General features: G+C 33.8%; 1 protein-coding gene across 7 annotated transcripts in view; it reads left to right on the top strand.

Moving 5' to 3' along the window:
* CASD1 (CAS1 domain sialic acid O acetyltransferase 1) overlaps positions 1-15,666 on the top strand; it is a 69,329-nt gene extending 53,663 nt beyond the window's left edge. For 4 of the 7 annotated variants that reach the window (XM_077856876.1, XM_077856875.1, XM_077856874.1 and 1 more), the window contains exons 11-18: positions 438-557; positions 1,531-1,687; positions 3,087-3,166; positions 5,737-5,838; positions 8,164-8,304; positions 8,824-8,901; positions 12,655-12,747; positions 14,203-15,666. In XM_077856876.1, coding sequence (XP_077713002.1) covers positions 438-557; positions 1,531-1,687; positions 3,087-3,166; positions 5,737-5,838; positions 8,164-8,304; positions 8,824-8,901; positions 12,655-12,747; positions 14,203-14,469 — 1,038 coding nt within the window. In that variant the 3' untranslated portion in view covers positions 14,470-15,666. Of the gene's footprint in view, positions 1-437; positions 558-1,530; positions 1,688-3,086; positions 3,167-5,736; positions 5,839-8,163; positions 8,305-8,823; positions 8,902-10,883; positions 10,969-12,374; positions 12,553-12,654; positions 12,748-14,202 lie in introns of those variants that run through there. The other 3 variants (XR_013356914.1, XM_077856878.1, XM_077856879.1) reach the window with 3 other exon arrangements.
* Positions 15,667-19,154: the final 3,488 nt, after the last annotated feature.

Raw genomic sequence — 19,154 nt, 5'->3', positions numbered from 1 at the left:
AGGGGGCCAAAAATGTGGGATTTTTGTTATGTTTTTCATCTTCTGATTGGGAAAATGTGAAATCTGCAGTTACCTTGTATTCAGCATATCTGGTGACTAATAATTATGATATCATATATTAATTCTTAGTGGAGGAAATGTACAGTGTTTCACATTTATTAACTCCTGCATTCCTCATAAGAACTTTATTTTGCAGTTTAGAAAACTCAGACTTAGTTAGCTAGTAAGTGGCAGAACCAAAATTTGAATGAGGTCTGATTCCAAAGTCTACATTTTTTTTAACTCTTGCTATGCTGCCTAAGTTTTGAAAATAAATCTTTTTATTGACCTCATGCCAACAAGTAACAATGACCATTGTCTTGATTAAATGTATTGGTTATGACAACTCAAAGTATAGTTAGTGTCAACATATTTTACCTATTTATTTTTGTCAACAGTTTTTGCCTGTGTATATGCATATCCGGGTTCTAGTTGCTGCATACCTATTTCAGACAGGGTACGGGCATTTCTCATACTTTTGGATCAAAGGAGACTTTGGAATTCATAGAGTCTGTCAGGTAGGAATGTATTCAGTTTTCTTTTTCATTTTGGTGCAGAAATATAAATATGGTCATTATAAGGACTCAGATAATTTGAATTTATGAAATTACACTCTAAAGTTGTGTTATCTCTGTGTTCTGTGGTTAATAATTTGAGATAAATAATTTATTACTGAGGGAAGAGAAAATGTAATTTAGATGAGTGTCTAATAAAAGCACTAGTACACAAGGGACAACATTGCTAATTCACTTCAGTTTTGTAGAAATGTACAGTTACCTAGGATTATTGTAATATGTTTTCTTTAAGAAGAAGATTAATACTTATTAAGTTTCTACCTTGTGCTGGGCACTTTTTGATTATTAGTATGTTTATCCCTCATTACAATCCAGAGTTGTGATCTTCATGTTTACAGAAAGAACACTGAGGCTTAGAGAGGTTAAATAATTTGCCTGTGGTCACATAGTAAGTGGTACAGCTCTGATATCAATCTGCTCAAATTCTGTGTTCTGTGAATGACATCACACTGTCTGAAATGACGGTTTCAGGGGTCCCAAAGACACTTTTTAATTTGAGTAATATTATTTTGTATCTATGACAACTCTCAATTTAATCCTAACTGGGGTAAATCAACATCAAACAGATGAAATGGACACCCTTTGGTTGAAGTAATCTAATCTCTGCTTATAAACTGTAGCCGTAGGAAGGAGGCTTATGATTCTTTCCCCACATTTAACAAGATGGCACTTGTAGCCAGAGGACAGCTCAGGCTGGTGGTTTGCTTGGATTTAGTTAATATAATGATGCATAAATATTTTATATTCAACTCTTTACAGTGATTGTAGAACAAATGTAATTTTAAGGATTAGTAAGATATACTTGTACATTTATTACTTTTGTCTTAAATAAATGTTTATGCTGTATCAGAGAAAATCTATCTTTGTTCTTCATGTATACCTGGAATGAAAACCATTTTCTTCTCCTTTTTAATAGGTCTTATTTCGTCTCAATTTCCTGGTAGTGGTGTTATGTATAGTAATGGATCGACCTTATCAATTCTATTACTTTGTCCCCTTGGTCACTGTATGGTTCATGGTCATATATGTTACTCTGGCACTATGGCCACAAATAATCCAAAAAAAAGCAAACGGTAAATATGCTCTCTTAAATATAAATATATCCTTTGAATGCACTAAATTTCTTTTTAGTTGTTAAAGGCTTTTATTGAGACATAGGCAGTTAAATTTATGTGTAGTGTTTGTTGACATTTAAAACTTTGTTCTTAAACTCTGCTTTGAAAATGTTATAGCTAATTCAACTAATACAACAGGGCAGATGAACAGTTTGCATGTATATTGTATGTGCGTTTTCTTTTTTTTAATCCCCCCCCCAAAAAAATGGCCACAGTTTTCAAACTGTCTTATACAGAGCAGGAGGATGAGTACTAGAAGAGAGAAGAGCAAGCCAAATAGGGTTCCAGGACTCTACATCCTTCTTCAGTCTTTGATAGCTCTGCTTTATTTGATTTTTTACATTATTAAGAATTTGGGGCAAGCATTCATTTGCAAAAAGGCTTTTGGTGTTAGCCCAGCATAAGAGCACTAATATAATTTATCTTCTAGATAATCCTTTACACAGTTAGTGTCAACCTGTTGTACACAAAGGATACCCAAGTTCCCGGAGGGTCATCACCTTCAAACTCCACACAGCCAATTACTGATAATGTTCAGAGTGAGGCCGCACTCATTTATCTTAATACTTTTTTCCCCTCAAGATCATATCATTGAAATAGAAGTTTCCCTCTTTTGGAAAAAATCAAAGTTGTTATTTTTAATAATTTTTAACTTAACTCTTTTAACCAAATACTGTATATCAGAAATATTTTCCACTGGCCTCCATAATAATGTCAAATAACTTTTTCAGGAAAGAGTTGAATTCCAGCCTTTAATCAAGTCCATGAATGTCTTTGAACAGCCTCTGTAGCTTAATCCCTTGACACCAACCTCACGTATTAATCAAGTGAAATAAATATATATGTAAACTATGAACACATAACTTAAAATATGCCTATGGTAAAATACATCTTAAGGTTAAACCCTGATCCATTAGAGAGTTCTCAAGCTCTCCCCTTGGAACTTGAATGTTTAAGCAGTATTACCAAGGTATATTCAACATGAGTGTTAGAATTATATGATAAGTTTTGTTCCAAATTTTGTACTAAGTTTGAATAATAAACAGGTGTAGTTGAATCCAGGAGGTTTTTTTTTTTTTTTTTTCAGGAGGTATTTTCAGATATATTTACAGTGGATAAACAGGAGATACGGAGGGTTTCAGGTGTAGGTTGTGGCCTCTTTCCTAGCAAGGATGCTCTATCTTTTCCTTTGCCCTTCTTATAATTTATATCACTTACATATATCTTATGTATCCTGTGTGCAGCCCTCAATTATTCTAAGAACTGTGCAGGGTATTAATATGTTATGTAGAGACTATTAATATGTTTTCTAATGTAAATTTATACTTTTTAGTAAATTATATATTTTCTCTCTTAGGAAATTGTTTCTGGCATTTTGGCTTACTGTTGAAACTAGCCTTCTTGCTGTTATGTATATGTTTTTTGGCATATTCTCAGGTTTGTACAGTCTTTTCAGTTTATATTTTGTTCTATTTTATTTTAAAGTTCAAGTCTATTAAAGTATGTGAGAAGAGTCAGAGCTTTTTTTTAGCTTCATTTTTTAATGACTGTAATAAAAGTGTCACTCTGTAGTTGACTACTCAGTGTAGTTCTTTTGAGACCTATCTACTTTTGTTACCACTGTTTTTGTTGTAAGAGCAATTTGAAGCTCTTCCTCTGGCAATTGTTCAAAATCCATTTTACTTGACTTTGATCAATCAGACGTTTATTGAATGCCTCTTATAAGACACTGCTCTAAGTGGAGATCAAAATTCTCTTGACAGAATTTGCAACTTGGTTTGTGCATTATTCATTGCATCAAAAGTGTTACTTGATTTTTCCATAACTGCATAGAGTAAAATTTTGGCAGTTAGTAAAACCAACTTAGGAGCAAATGGGTTTGCATACATGTAAGTATGTTGAATTTAATAAATTTTTTGGATATTTTCTTATTTCTACTGTTTTATCCCCCATTATGATGGTTGAGATCTTCTCAGCTACTTTAGCAAGGTGACAAACTGCTATCTGCTGGTCCGTCATCAGGTAGACATATTGTTTGGGCAGCATGATATTTATAACAAAATATTTTAATTTGAATGCCTATAGTTGTGACATATTCTGCAGTTTGCTCCCATCTCTAGTGTTCCCCATCTTGGACTTAATCTGTGTCAGGTGCAAATGCCATATAAACATTGTGTGTGTGTGAGTGTGTGCGTGTATGTGTGTGTGTGTATACGTGCATGTGTGATCCTATAAAGCTGGTTTTTGTTTGTTTGTTTTGTAGACTTTCATACTTATTTTCATACTTAGAAGTAAAGCATTTTTATTTCTGCCTAACCTCCAGGGTTTTTTACAGGAGATTTATAAAATAATAAGGAAATGATAGCAAATGTATAAAGAAATAGCCAGGTAACTGGAACAGCTATTTGACATTTACTTATTAAAATTCCAAACACTCTGCAGTGCATCTGAGGGAGAGAAGGGAAGGTGAACCACAGGTTCAATAAAAAGACTAAGAAGGTTTCCCCAGTTTTGGATCAGTGCACTTGGGGGAAAAAAAAAGTATGTGGCCCAGAGTAGCCCAGTGTCTTGTACAAAATGAATGCTCACTGGGATCCCTGGGTGGCGCAGCGGTTTAGCGCCTGTCTTTGGCCCAGGGCGCGATCCTGGAGACCCGGGATCAAATCCCACATCGGGCTCCCGGTGCATGGAGCCTGCTTCTCCCTCTGCCTGTGTCTCTGCCTCTCTCTCTCTATCATAAATAAAAAAAAAAACAAAAAAACAAAAAAAAAAAAAAAACAAAATGAATGCTCACTAAATATTTTGCCCAAATTAAATATTTGTTAAGAAACAGATTTTTGTTTGTTAAGAAACAAATTTTTAATCAGAAATAATATTTAAATGATAAATGCATCACATATATATGATCTCTTAAGACCATGTAACTCTTATAGATACTATATATTTCTGTTTCATATCGATATTGTATTTATATTTTTGTATTTCATATCACTATATATATGATCTGTAAGTACTTTATATTGCAACCCTTGGTAAGAATCATCCTGTTTTCTGAGGAATACATTTTGACCTCTATTTAATAAACTATAAATATTTAAAATTCTTAAATGGTTAAATGGAGAATATTGCATTTTATTAAGATAATAAGGTTTCAGCATTACCTAAAATACAATGTTATTTTCTTTCTTTCTTTTCTTTTCTTTTTTTTTTTTTTTTTTTTTTTGGTTTTTAATAGCCTTTTCAAAATTGTTATGTTACATTTTTTTTTGCTGTGGCATTAGGTCTAATAATGGAGCTTTCCTTAATAGAGTTTGTTGCCGTTCTTTAGTCTGGAAATTGAAGTTTTTGTTCTCTACTTTGAAAGACTTCATTAATGTGCAGGAATGCACCCAAGACTTCTGCCCCTTCATTCCCAGATTTTCCAGGCTTGTCAGATTAATAAGAGGGTACCATTCACTAACTTGACCACAGTAAAATTGTAAACTTTGTTTCAAAGGCTAGTAATGGCATTTGGGTATGGTTGATTGAGTAAGGTGACTAATTCAGAGGATTCTTTTAACTCAAATGGTTAATTAGAGATTATTGAGGACATTTAGAGAAAGAAAAACTGTATTTTAACCTTAACTATCATTCTTTAGAATATTGATATCCTATTGGCTAAGGTCTTTTGTATTTTGGTATTTTGATTAGTAAATATTAGCTGTTTTGTGTACTAGATTAAAAAACCTTAAATGGAAGAATTTTCCAGTTACTAGCTTACTTTTTTTTTTTTTATTTTGCAATCTCTGTAATCTTTCATGTGAAGTAAAATAAGTTACCAGAAAGTTTTAAAAGTCATATATGTTAGCCTTTATTAAAATAAATTTCTTTTCAAATGAAAAAGAATTTTTAAATTGTGAATGACTCTTATATAATCATAACTTTAGAAAACTATAATTTATAATAGAATTAGAAAACAAGTATTGACTTGTACCATCTTAATTTGTGTTCTGGATTCCTTTTCTCAGGGTGCATTTGAGAAGATCTTTTCTCTTTGGCCATTGTCCAAGTGTTTTGAACTGAAAGGGAATGTATATGAATGGTGGTTCAGATGGAGGTTAGACCGTTACGTATGTATTTACCTTGTGATCCTTTGCCATTTCAAAATATACTTTTAAAAATTATTTGGAAAATTATTTAGTTTTGGAATAAGGAAGCATGTTGACTTGATAAATTAAAGCAGCCCTACTCCTCCTGTTTTTTTTTTATAGCAGAGAAAGGGTATGCATGGATATTTATATCAGCAGGAAAACTCTCTAAAAATGCTGTCTATAAAAAGGCCTTTGTTTGAGTCCTAATTTTGACTTATAAATGATCCCTCATAGGGATGCCTGGCTGGCTTAGTTGGTAGAGCGTGCAGCTCTTGATCCCTGGGTCATGAATTCAAGCCCCACATTGGGTGTAAAGATTAGTTAAATAAACTTAAAAAAATGATCCCTTGTGTATATGCTTCAGCCATACAATACAATATTTATTGAGCCACCAGGCTTCTAAGCCTTACAATCTAGTATAAATCCCAAGACTACTGCTTATAATTAGGTGCTAAGTTATGCAGTGTGGATTTTGTGGTAGAAGCGTGCAGAGAAGAGATACCAGTGTCATGGGTCAGTCCATAAATTAATCTTAAAGGAAAGTTAAGATTCAACTGGCCAAGAAAATATAAAACATCTAGCACAGCATTTGGAGAATAATGGATGATTAAATAATAATTACATCTCTTCTCTCCACTTTTCCTTCCATATTTCACTCATCCTTTGTTTCATTCAACAAATCTTTTCTTTTTTTTTTTTTTTAACAAATCTTTTCTTAATGCCTATTCTATGCCATTTCTGGTTTTCAATACCTATGTACTTTCCAGTGTACTACATGGCATTTCAAAACCACATATGACTAAAAAGCTTTGCTAAAATCTTGATATCAAATAACTTTAAATTCTCAACTTTGTCATTAGAGCAGTGTACTATGATATGATAGTTCATGTTAAGTCCTTGTTTAAAAAAGAGAAGCTTTGAGGTGACACCTAGGTGGTTCAGTCAGTTAAGTGTCTAACCCTTGGCTTCCAGTTCAAGTGGTGGTCTCAGGGTAAGAGGAGGGCTCAGCAGGGAGTCTGCTTGGAGATTCTCTCCCTCTGCCAACCCACCTCTCCCACTGCCTTGTGCATACTCAGGCATGTGTGCTCGCTCACTCTCTCTTCTTCCCTCTCTCTAAAAAATAAATCTTAAAAAAAATAGGTAGCAGCTTTATGTGCTTTCTGGTCCACTGTATTTTTTTTCCTTTGCATTCTTGTGTGCATATGCTTCTTTTTAAAAGCATGATCTTGGTGCTGTTAGTGTTAATTTATTTGATTGAAAGTATCAATATAAAATGTGTTTTATTTTGGTTTAGTATTTAAGTTTTATCATATGTTTCCATAATAGTTCTATTAATTATTTTTGTTATTCTTTTTTAATTACAGTATAGTTGACATAGTGTTATATTAGTTTTAGGTGTACAATATAATGATTCAGCAACTTCATACATTACTCAGTGCTCATCATGATATGTGTACTCTTAATCCCAATCCCCTGTTCCACCCATCCTCCAACTCACCTCCCCTCTGATAATCATCAGTTTGTTCTCTGTAGTTAAGAGTCTGTTTTGATTTATCTCCTTTTCTTTGTTTGTTTATTTTGTTTCTTAAATTATACATATGAGTGAAATCATATGGTATTTGTCTTTTCGGATTGACTTATTTCACTTAGTATCGTACCCTCTAGATCCACCCATGTTGTTGCAAATTCATTCTTTGTATGGCTCAGTAATATTCTATTGTGTATATATACTGCTTCTTTTTCCATTCATCAGTCAGTAGACACTTGGGCTGTTTCCATAATTTGGCTAGTGTAGATAATGTTGCTGTAAACATTGGGGTGCATGTATCTTTTTGCATTAGTGTTTTTCATTCTCTGGGTAAATATCAGTAGTGGAATTACTGGAGAAAAGTTCTACTTTTAATTTTTTGAGGAACCTCTATACTGTTTTCCACTGTGGTTGTCCCAGTTTGCATTCCCACCAACAATACAAAAGGGTTCCTTTTTTCTCAATGACACTTATTTTTTTGTGTTTTCATCATTATTTTAAAATTATCTTTATTTCTTTGCTTGCTGCTGAGACTGCTCAAAATGAACCAGCTTATCTCATATTGTTGCAAGAGCGGTTTGCTGTCCTATTGCAGATTGTTTCTAACAATCATTGACTTTATGTCATTTCTTGAAGTTTAAGTCCTTCATAGAAACTTCCAACCTTTAAGCTTTTAACCTACTTACTTTAGTACTTATTGTCCTCCTTTACCAAATATTTATGCTATTTATTGAAAAGTTGCTGTTTAAAACAAATTTTCTCTTCTTATTTTTCAGGTAGTCTTTCATGGAATGTTGTTTGCTTTCATCTATCTGGCTTTACAGAAGCGTCAAGTACTTTCTGAAGGAAAGGGTGAACCTCTTTTTTCAAACAAAATTTCAAATTTTTTATTGTTTATTTCAGTAGTTTCTTTCTTGGTAAGTTTCAAAATGTAATCTTGTAATTTTTCAAAGTCCTAAATGTATAGAAAATTAACTTTAGGCAATAGGAATTTAGTCAATTGTTTTTAATAAATAAAATCTTTACTTCAAAATTCTTTTTCTCTGTATTTTTCTAATTGAACATAGATGCTAAGGCAATATATAAGTTTAATAAGAAGAATAATTGAGAACTCAGTGAAATAGAAATTTTCAAAGTTGTAATAGGGAAAAAATGTAACATAAGGTATTTAACAGAAAGAGCCATCACTGCCTCATGATCACTGTTTCCAGAAAAGCACAGACCTATGCTCTTCTCTCTCTGCTTTCTTTTATTTGAGCAGTTGAACAAACCATAACAAGTGAAGACCAAATGAGTGAGCAGTTTTTACTGAAGCTTTTTAAATAGCATAATGGAATATAATGTTATAAACAAAAAAACATGTAAAGATCCTGAGAAAGCTGCCTTATTTAGGCATAACTGTTTTCATGAACTGATCCATGTGTTTTTTGTTTTAGACCTATTCCATCTGGGCTAGCAGTTGTAAAAACAAAGCAGAGTGCAATGAACTCCACCCATCTGTATCTGTGGTACAGGTAATTATCTTGATTTAGGAAAAAAAAAGTTCTTAATTCTCATTAAGAATACAGTCTTTACAGGCAGTATGATTTGAGATCAAACTATAAAATATAGGTATATTACTTAATCTTCCTAAGCCCTACCATCCTTTATTGTACAGGGACTTTAAAATCTCTTTTAAAGGATTGTTATACTAAATGTATAGAAATGATTGGTATTGGTCACTTAGTGGGCACTTAGAAAATGTCAGTTCTCCTCATATTTGCTTTGTTTTCATTTACTCATATTTATTTACTTAATCATTATTAATGTGTTAAGTACTATGCTATAAGTACACATACATGTGTAAGAAGTTCCATGTTAAGATGCATACAGCTCCTGCTCTCATGGAATGAACAGTCTGATAGAGATATGGACCAGTAAACATTCATTCATTTAACATTTTTTATTCATTTAACAAATACTTGATACCTACTATGCACTAGATATGCTGGGAAGATACAGAGGTAACCAAATCAGACTTGGTTCCTACCCTTCCAGAGCCTTCATTCTTTTATTACAGATAGTAATCATATAATCACCATGTAATTAGAAATAGTAGTACATGGTGCTACAAGAGAATATAATGAGGGGATATGACCTAGTTGGAATTGACGCAAGGCGTGGTCAGGGACAGAAATTATTTCCCTGAGAAAATTAAGTTGAGAATGGAGGGATGCAGGCAGACAGCAAGAACTCAGACCCTGTAGGGGAAGGGAGCATACTTACATTCAGAGAATTTGAGGAAGGCTGTTCGAGCTACAACTCAGAGAGCTAGGGTTGAGAGAACTATGTGGTAGTGACCAGGAAGTGGGCAGAGGCAAGGAGTATCTCAAATCAGATTGATGGTTTGCAGAGATACCTCTGACTGCAGGTGGTGACAGGACATTTGACAGTGTGCTGCTAGTTCAGCACGGGTGCTTTGGTAATATGCGGGACTTCTTCCTGACCCATCTTGGTATCAGAGCAGGATTCTTGGAGATAGCAGTGTCTAAGCTGACACCCAAAAAATGAGTAGTGCGGCCAGCAGAAGCAGGGATACTTTCTAGAGGAGCTTCTCTTAGGTCTTATGTTCTCTTCAGTGCCGGAACTGTTTTGTTCCTCTTAAACGTCTATATAGTTAGCAGAACCCAGCGTGTGACAGACTCTTGAAATACAATTGATAATGAAATTTTAAACATTATACTGTACTTATGTAGCATTTTTATGTCTTCTGTAGACAGTAGCAGTGCTTCCCAATAACTTTTTGCGTATCATATCTGATATCACTTCTGTTACTGATGATGGAAGGGAGGTGTTACCATTCACTGTGCACCAGTACGGAACAATATAAAGAGAGCTAAGTGGATAGACATAGAATAATACCACATGAGCACTCCTGAGCCTATCATCTTCCTTTCCGGTCACCACCCTTCACACACTCCTATTCCCTTAGTACTTTTTCAGTGAGGGCCTTAACTCCTCTGTTGCGGAATGAAAGAATGGACTGGGAGCACAAATTGAAGCAAGTACTAATTTCATTGGCAGCTATTTCTTTTCAAGGTCACTAGCTTCCTGTTGTAAAAGTAAGAGCATCCAGAAAGCCCCAAATTTTACATCCTTATCACATTTCACTCTTATTCTCAGATACCAACAGGTGGTGTAGGTGTGAGGGTGTGGGTGGATATGATCATTAATAATTTATATATGATTATATATTCTTAGCGTACTTATCTGAGGGGGTTTCTTAAGATTTTAACGTGTACAAGATTCCCAGTGTTGTTCTGTTAGAAAGTATTTTTCCAGCCTGACCCAGCAGAAAGCTTAAGGATCAATCCTTTTTTTAAAATTCAGGTAACAATTAACAGTGTTTATTAGTTTCCTCTGTACAGTGTAATAGTTCAACAATAGTTCATATATTTCTCAGTGCTCATCAAGATAAGTATACTCTTAATCCCTTTTATCTATTTCACTCTTATAGATCAATCCTTGAATCCTGACCTTTTAGTTTGCCCATCAGTCTGGATAGAAATTTGCAGAAAGGCTTGCTGTAGAACAGCATACAGGTGATTAACCATAAATAATGTATATTAAGTCCTAGCATAGTACCCAGCAAGTTACAAATGCTGAACAAATTTTAAGTGTTGTTATTATTTCTTTATCAAGTTAATAAAGATGACTCCCTAGACCCCAGCTGTCTTCTCCATGGCTATCATTTCTTTGATTTTTCTATTCCCCTAATCATATTGTTTACTAAGTGTATGACGAAACACAGACTGGAATATGCTAAAGAAATAAGTACACATTGAGAAAGGGTAGATTAAACTCAGTAAAAAGGAAAGTGATTTGCTTAGGGCTATTCCTAGATTTTCTGCTGCTCAGACTAGTGATTTGTATGTATCTGTGTCATTCTTTCTAGCATTTTACAGTTTGTGCAATACTTTAATTATAAAAACTCATTAAATGGTTTGTGTTTAAGGGATTTATTTATTTATCCCATCTTTATGATTTTTACCATTTATGTATACCGCCTGTGCTATTAATTACCTAATATGTTTCTTTAATGGCTCACATTGCATGCTATGATAAGTACCTTATATATGTTTTCCTATCTAATGTTCACATCAACCTTCAAAGTAAATCTTATCCCTCTTTGTATGGATGAGGAAACAGACCTAAGGGAGTAAAGTACTTTGCCTTAAATCCCTGGACTAATACAAGGCAAAGGCCAGATTCAAACTTGAGTTTCTTTGATGCTACTCTCCATGAAGATCACCCAACTTAATAGTACCTGAGTATTTCACTTTGGTTCCTTTTTCCCCAGTGATAAAGTGACCCACAAATCTCCTACTCACTCATCCTGTATGCATCCCAGAGGGCTCTTCCTGAAGCCTTAGACCAATGCCCATAGTGATGAACACTGAATATGGGATTTTTCTCTGAAGTGTGAATAGATTTTTCAATCTTTCTATGAGAAAGTTTCTGAAAGGTATTTGTGAAAGTGTAAACAGTTTTTTCTTTACAATTTCTTCCTTATAAAGAGAATAGGTTCTAAAGAGAGTTCTTTGCTTGGTAAAGTAGTTACTGAATGTAACACTGAATTAGAGGTCTAGAAAATTCAGGATTGTTCCACCTGGTACAAAAGGATGAGGGAGAGTGGTGAAGGCCAGGTGCTCAAAAGTTGGAGATTGTCATTAGGGAGAAGAAATCAAAAGGGAAAATATATGACATGTGAATGCATTTCAAGATGTCATTTTCCTGACTATACAGAGCAAACATGAGGACATCTTAAAAGTCATACCATTTCTCATATTTACGTAGCTGTTAAGTGGAAGGAGGCTTTTGAGGAATACAAGAGGGGGTTGTTATGTGGCCACCAATAAGGCAGATACTTTATGGAAGACACCAAATTGTATCATGGGATTTTTTGATTTTTGCTTCACAAAATATGATATCCTTTTTTTCTGCACAGAAGGCCTCACGTGGGTTTATAATTTTTCAAATACACATAAAATTGTTCAGCCATGTACTACCTAAAATCTGCACTGATACGGAGTATACAGACCACATGTTGAGAAATCTAGCTTGGACAGACTCTAGAACAAAATTAACTTGCTGAAACTTTCTCTATTGAAAAAAAAACATTGTGTATGTATCAAATTCAAGAACATAGATAATAAAGTTATCACTTGAAGGAAAGCAATTGCTTTTAGTAAATAGATTATTTATTTTGCTTTGTGGTTTTTCCTTAGATTCTAGCTTTCATCCTAATAAGGAATATCCCTGGATATGCCCGTTCCGTTTATAGCTCATTTTTTGCTTGGTTTGGAAAAATTTCATTAGAGGTTGGTACATTAATATTTTATTCTCTCCTACACAGTCAAGTGTTACGTGTGTGTGTATATATAAGTCCAAAATATATTCTTTTTATATCAAAGCTATGTTATTTATGGAAACACAGAAAAGAAACTCAGAACTTTCAACAGCAATAGAGTAGTATATTTTTAAAGCCATATTTAAATGACTAGAAATAGATGACTTTCAAATATTCTTTATATTGTCTTAAGCTTTTAAGCACAACTAAGAAGCTGAGATCAGGAAAGAAAAAGTTAAACAAATATAAATGAAGACAAGCTGAGGGGATTTTGATTTGTTTTTCATCTCCATAATTAAATATTACTGAATTTAGTTTATCAATACTTATCCTAATAGAACTCACCCTTATGACTGGAAATTTCAGGAAATTTTTTAAACGTAATTACATTTTGTATGCAGTACTGAGTATGACTTACTTAAAACCTTAAACTAGGTTTTAAAAAACATTCTGAATATTCTGAGCTCTATTAGTCAAAGTAGGACATTTTAGAGCAGTAGAATTCATATCATAATCATAAAAGATACATTTTAGAGTATAAGATTTATTAAGTTGTCCTTAAAATAGAGAAAATAAATTTTCCTTTGAGTTCTTTAATAAATGTTATTTTGTTGTCTCATAAGTGGGACTGAATAGAATTTAGAATTATTAATCAAGAATAACTTACCAAACCATTCAATAGATAAAGGAATGCTTATTGTGACATCTCCATAATATTTGGAGCGTGAGAGTTTTTATCAACTTTAGTGAATGCATTTATAATTCAGTATTTCTAGAAAAAGTACCAAAATTGTATAGTTTCCTATTTGAGAGGTAGCTTATAAGCATTTTTCTACTCTCTGCTATTTTAAGCCAATGTGATGAAAGAACCACATTTGTAATCATAATCAAAAGTTGCAGTGGTGTCCTCTAATATGTATACTCATATTGAAGTTGAAATATGCTTTAGAAACATGAGATGCAGTTGAAAACATTTCTCTGGCCATGCAGAGCAAACTTGAGGGCATCTTAAAACCCATACCATTTTCTGCTTACATATCCACATGCAGAAATATATTCACAAATATATATAAATATGGATTATGTGTGTGTACACACGTGTAGTGATTCTTTATTTGGGGTCTAAATACCAGAATCCAGAAAGCCTTCTGTCAGCTGTCTTTTGTGTCACACAAAAAAAAAAAAAAAAAAAAGTTTTTTAAAGTTACAAGGTTCCTATTTCATTTCTTGGGGACTTTGAAGCAGTACTTCAAGTAGGAGTTCTGAAGAGTAGACTGCAATAGACTTTTCAGGACCAACAGTGAAACAGAAGTATATGGTTTGGAAAAAGTCTCTTAACATAATTATGCAATGACATGTTTAGGCAAAACTGTGATATAGTTGTGGACCCTCTGGGCATATCTAACTTTAAATACTTTCCTTCCAGCTATTTATTTGCCAATATCACATATGGCTGGCAGCCGACACAAGAGGCATCTTGGTACTCATACCTGGAAACCCTATGCTCAACATCATTGTCAGCACTTTCATATTTGTTTGTGTGGCACACGAAATTTCTCAGATCACTAATGATCTTGCACAGATTATTATTCCTAAAGATAATTCGTCTCTGTTGAAAAGGTTGGCATGTATAGCTGCATTTTTTTGTGGACTCCTCATCTTATCGTCGATTCAAGACAAATCAAGACATTAGGTTACTAAAATCCTAAGAAACTTAAACTCTCCAGGCTAATTTTGTGTCTGCCTAGAGGAGAAATGCATCTATCTGGAGATATAAATGTATATGTAAATTAAAAACTTGTTTGGCAAGAGGACAGCTCAGTGGCGTCTGTTGAACATGTGTGGTTGTATATAGTGGAAATGTACATCTCCAATGTGAAATACCGAAAAAAAATTGAAGCAGAGTGCATTGTATAGGATTGCATGTGAAATGTCTTTTCTACTGGATCTATATATCCATTTATAAATCATTTTAAGTTAACATGAAGGCAGGGAAATAATTACGTTTCCAGTAAAAACATAATTTAATTAGCTTAGTGGCACCACTGAGTGTTTTGATATTTACTAAATTTGTGGTAATAAGATTATCTATATTATCTATCTGTATTCATCATGGAACTTCCTACTTAGCTGAAAACTTTCTTACTCAAGAATGACTGCAGTATTGTTTTCTTACCATAAGTGCAATGATGTGGGACGATAAACAAGTATGCCTTTAATTTATATATGTTCACGTTCTGATGTTAGCTGTTTCCTGACATGATTTTTCTTCCCAGCCTTGGTTTTTCAGGTATACCTACATCTTTGTACCCTTTGTCTCACAGAGTTGTTCTAGGCTCTGTGACAGGGTTTTGTCACTGTTGTTGCTTCTTTTTATAAAAGGCCAAATTTTCTTTCCAATCCAGACATCCATCTGTTTCCTTTCCTTAAGCTATACCAATGTAATACCAGTTACCCTGTGGATCCATCTAGTATGTTTTCCTCCAACTCATTAATTTCTCTCTTATTTCCAATGTTTGGAAAGCTCTTTATAATCATCGTAGTATTTCCTATTACTCCCTCCCTGCTATTTTAAAAAGAAATATTTATCAGTCTAACTTGTGCAGTGTAGTAAAGATTCAAGCTGTTGACGGAGATGTATAGTCCTAAGTAGAATTTTAAGTAACTGGGTGACAATGGGCATATGTGTTTTTCATTTTGTCTTGTTACAAGCTAACTGTTAGAGGTATAAATTTATTTATCTGTTGTACAGATTTGACTATAATGTTTAATGTCTGAAAGATTGCACTTGTTTGCTCTTATTGTGCGTGGAATAAAGTATATTTTCTGTTCCTGGTATATGAATATATGGAGTAATTTAAACAGTAAATAAACATTCTGTGGATGCTTATTTTTGTATTGGCAAAGTATCAATTAAACTGTATGTGTCCTTTTTTTAAAAAAAAAATCTGGATCCATCAATGATTGGTTCAAATTTCTAATGCACTTCAGCTTAAATTGACTTCCTCAAATGCTCAGTGTGGAGGGAGAGGTCCGCGTGAGAGTCCAATAAGGACGCCTTCGTTAGCATCAGAGGGCATCCTGCCTTTCTACCCAGGAAGTCTAAGCACTGTGGTTCGTTAGTGGTCTTGCTTGAAGATCTAAAAAATTTAATTATCATTTCCTTAGTACCGGATTTATGTGCTAGTGGTATCTTCCGATTAGTTGTGGAATAATTCTCAGACAAAAATGTGTGTTCTTTCCTTTTCTCCCTTCTTCTGCCCTTACTTAATCTTTTGACATTTCCCAGATAGACAATTGTAATGATTCATTGCTCTGCCTCCTAGACTGCAGCCTTATAAGTAAAGAATAGTATAGTTATAAATCAAAAACTTCCCAAGTACCATGATCACATTATTCTTGCTGGTGTGGCTTGCCAATGAGTAGAGTGCATTTTAATTTAGTTTGTAAGTTTTATCACCCAAAAAAGATTCTTCTCGATGAAACAATTGAAAAAGAAAGATGACCAGTATTTCTCTGTTTTTTGGATGCACTTACGTCTTCCAATAGTGATACCCAATGAATATGTTTTCTCTCCTATTCAGACTCGAACCTAACACCTAACTAACAAGCCCTTTCTTCCTCATGTGCTCTCATTTAGTATGTCCTACTGTTTTAGTTATAGTTATATGTAATAATTACAGTGTAGTGCATTTAATTAAAGTATATTCTATCTACATTTAATTTTTTAATGAGTCTTTATGGGTAAGAGGTTACTGTGGTCGAAGTTGCCATAAGGAGAGCATCTATCTATGGTGTATGTTTTGAAACCTTTTCTGCATTGATTCAGATTCTGACTAGCATGGCTCATCCATACCATTCTTCAGAAAAAGATATTTAATGGAATATTTCGACCACTAAAATTGAGATAAAACCACAGAGGTTCTCTAGACTTAGATTTTCTCTACTATAAATCGCACTGAGATATCTACCACTGGGGTTCAAAAGGGACTTGCTGACTCAAATCTGCCACAATCTTTCCATGTTTCCTTTGCCAAATTTTCCCATTTTTATGGAGAGCCAACCCAGCATTGAAAAGTCAGAGCCTTGATCTAAAACCATTCACTGTACCTATAAGCTAGGTCCTATGATTTGCTTTAGGTGCTGGTGTAAAATAACATTTGCACCCTACCATTCCATTGTAAGATATATTAACCAGTTACAATTTTAAAGGTGAGTGAATTTTTTTCTCCACAAATGCTTTTTTATTTCGAATGTTAGTATAGGAAGCATGTAAGTGGGGGATCCCTGGGTGGTTCAGCAGTTTGGCACCTGCCTTTGGCCCGGGGAGCGATCCTGGAGTCCTGGGGGGGTCGGGTCCCATGTCAGGCTCCCGGCATGGAGCCTGCCTCTCCCTCTCCCTCTGCCTGTGTCTCTGTCTCTCTCTATGTCTATCATAAATAAATAAAATCTTTAAAAAAAAGGAAGCATGTAAGCGTAGTAAAATTAATAATAAGCATATCTGTGTTTACTTTTTTTACTAGATGGTAAACATTAAGGCTCTATAAATAAGTAAACAACCAATAGGAGTGAGGGCAGAACCTTCATCTATAGATACTCAAATAAAAACCAGTTCTTCAAAGAATGTGCAATTTCTAGAACAATGCCTTGCTCCCTTCAGGTTGTCCCTCCCACCTTGAGGTTGGGACTTTTAACAAACCTTGGGAGAGATAGGTTGGAATTTTTATGTTGAGCTGTTAATTAAAATGCTACTATGCTATAATTTTTTTAACCTACAAAAATGGTAGTTTCATATGGTTCATCCTCACAGCATCCCTTTTGTAAAAATAAAGTAACTCAGGTAGTTATCTTCAGAACTGATCCTGACAACTACTTCAAGGATTCCAAACACTAAGTCCAGTTTTATTTAGGGTGATTTTGAGGGTTGGTGAAAACTTAAGATACGCCTATTTGAAACGCTCCATTAAATCTATATTTGTCTTTCTTTGAATGAAATCCCTTTTACTGGCTTGTACAGATTAGAAATATTTTGTATTTTTTAAAAGTTAGGCCTATAAAGTAATATAAACAAGAGTCTATTTTCCAAAAGTAGAGTTGATATTGTGAACTGTAAAATATCTAATGGTTTAATTAGAAATAATTTATTTAACTGATTTCTTATTTATAAAATACTTTTAAAATACCATTCCAGAGTATAAAAATGGGATAGATGAACATTTTAAAAGGAAATTTGAAAAAAAAAAAAAAGAAAGAAAAGAAAAAGAAAAGGAAATTTGTGGTAACCTAGAGGTATTTTTGTCTTGCATAGGGCAAAATCCTCAGGCATAAAAGTAATTATTATAAAATATTTTAAAATTCAGCTGGTTTTATTAGCTTTTACTCCTTATTGAGAAAACATTTGAGGGAATTTTCTAATAATAAAGTCACTAAAAAGAAAACTATTAACAAGACTTTGTTTTTTAATTCTACAGCTATTGCAGATGGATTATTTAATCCTTTTACTCTCCATTGCCAAAATAACAAAGCTGGAATTAGCTGATGGTAAAAGCTCTCTATGTTTATCACCTCATCTCTTAATATGAATTCCAACCAGGCCAGTCTTACTGTTCCCCAAATATCATACTTTTCTTTTTTTCCCACTCTTTTCATCTACCAAAATCCAACTTATTTTAAGAATTAAGAATTAAGAATTTAAAAATTTGAACTCCACCATCTCTGAAAACTACTTTCATTTTCTTATTTTTTCTTTTCTTTCTTTCTTTCTTTCTTTTTTTTTTTTTTTAACTATTCTAGCACTAATTACCTGGTCCTATTATTTTATCATTTCTTCCATTTCTCCAGTAAGGTTTCAACTCCAGGGTTAAGATAATATTTCTTATGGGTGGAGTAAAGAGGCTTAACCATCAACTAAGGGATTCTGGTTTTATTTCTCCCATCTTAAAAATAAAACTCCTCTTTATCTCTAGTGTTCCCAAAACTACTACCTAATTTATTTTCTTCTTCAGACCTGAGCTGCTCTTGTCAAGATCAATGAGAACCTCTGTATTGCTAAATCCAATGATCAATTCTCAATCTTCACCCTACTTGACCTATGGGCAGTATTTGACACAGTTGATTATTGCCTCCCTGTTCAACCACCTTCACTATGCTTCCAGGACGTCATCATTTCCTGTTTTCTCCCCTCCTCAATAGCCATTCCTTCAGTCTTGTTCCTTGGATCCTCTACACACCCTCAACCTCTAAATAGTTCCCCAAAACTCAGACCTCAGCCCTCCACATTCACTTCTTAAGAAATACCACCCAGTCACACGACTTTAAATACTATCTATATTCTGAGGACTACCAAATTTATATTTTCAGTCTACGTCTCTTCTCTAC

This window comes from Canis aureus, chromosome 18, assembly GCF_053574225.1.
Source record: "Canis aureus isolate CA01 chromosome 18, VMU_Caureus_v.1.0, whole genome shotgun sequence".
Lineage (NCBI taxonomy): Eukaryota > Metazoa > Chordata > Mammalia > Carnivora > Canidae > Canis > Canis aureus.
The sequence above is the reverse complement of the archived record's forward strand: the minus strand, read 5'-3'. Positions and strand labels throughout refer to the sequence as shown.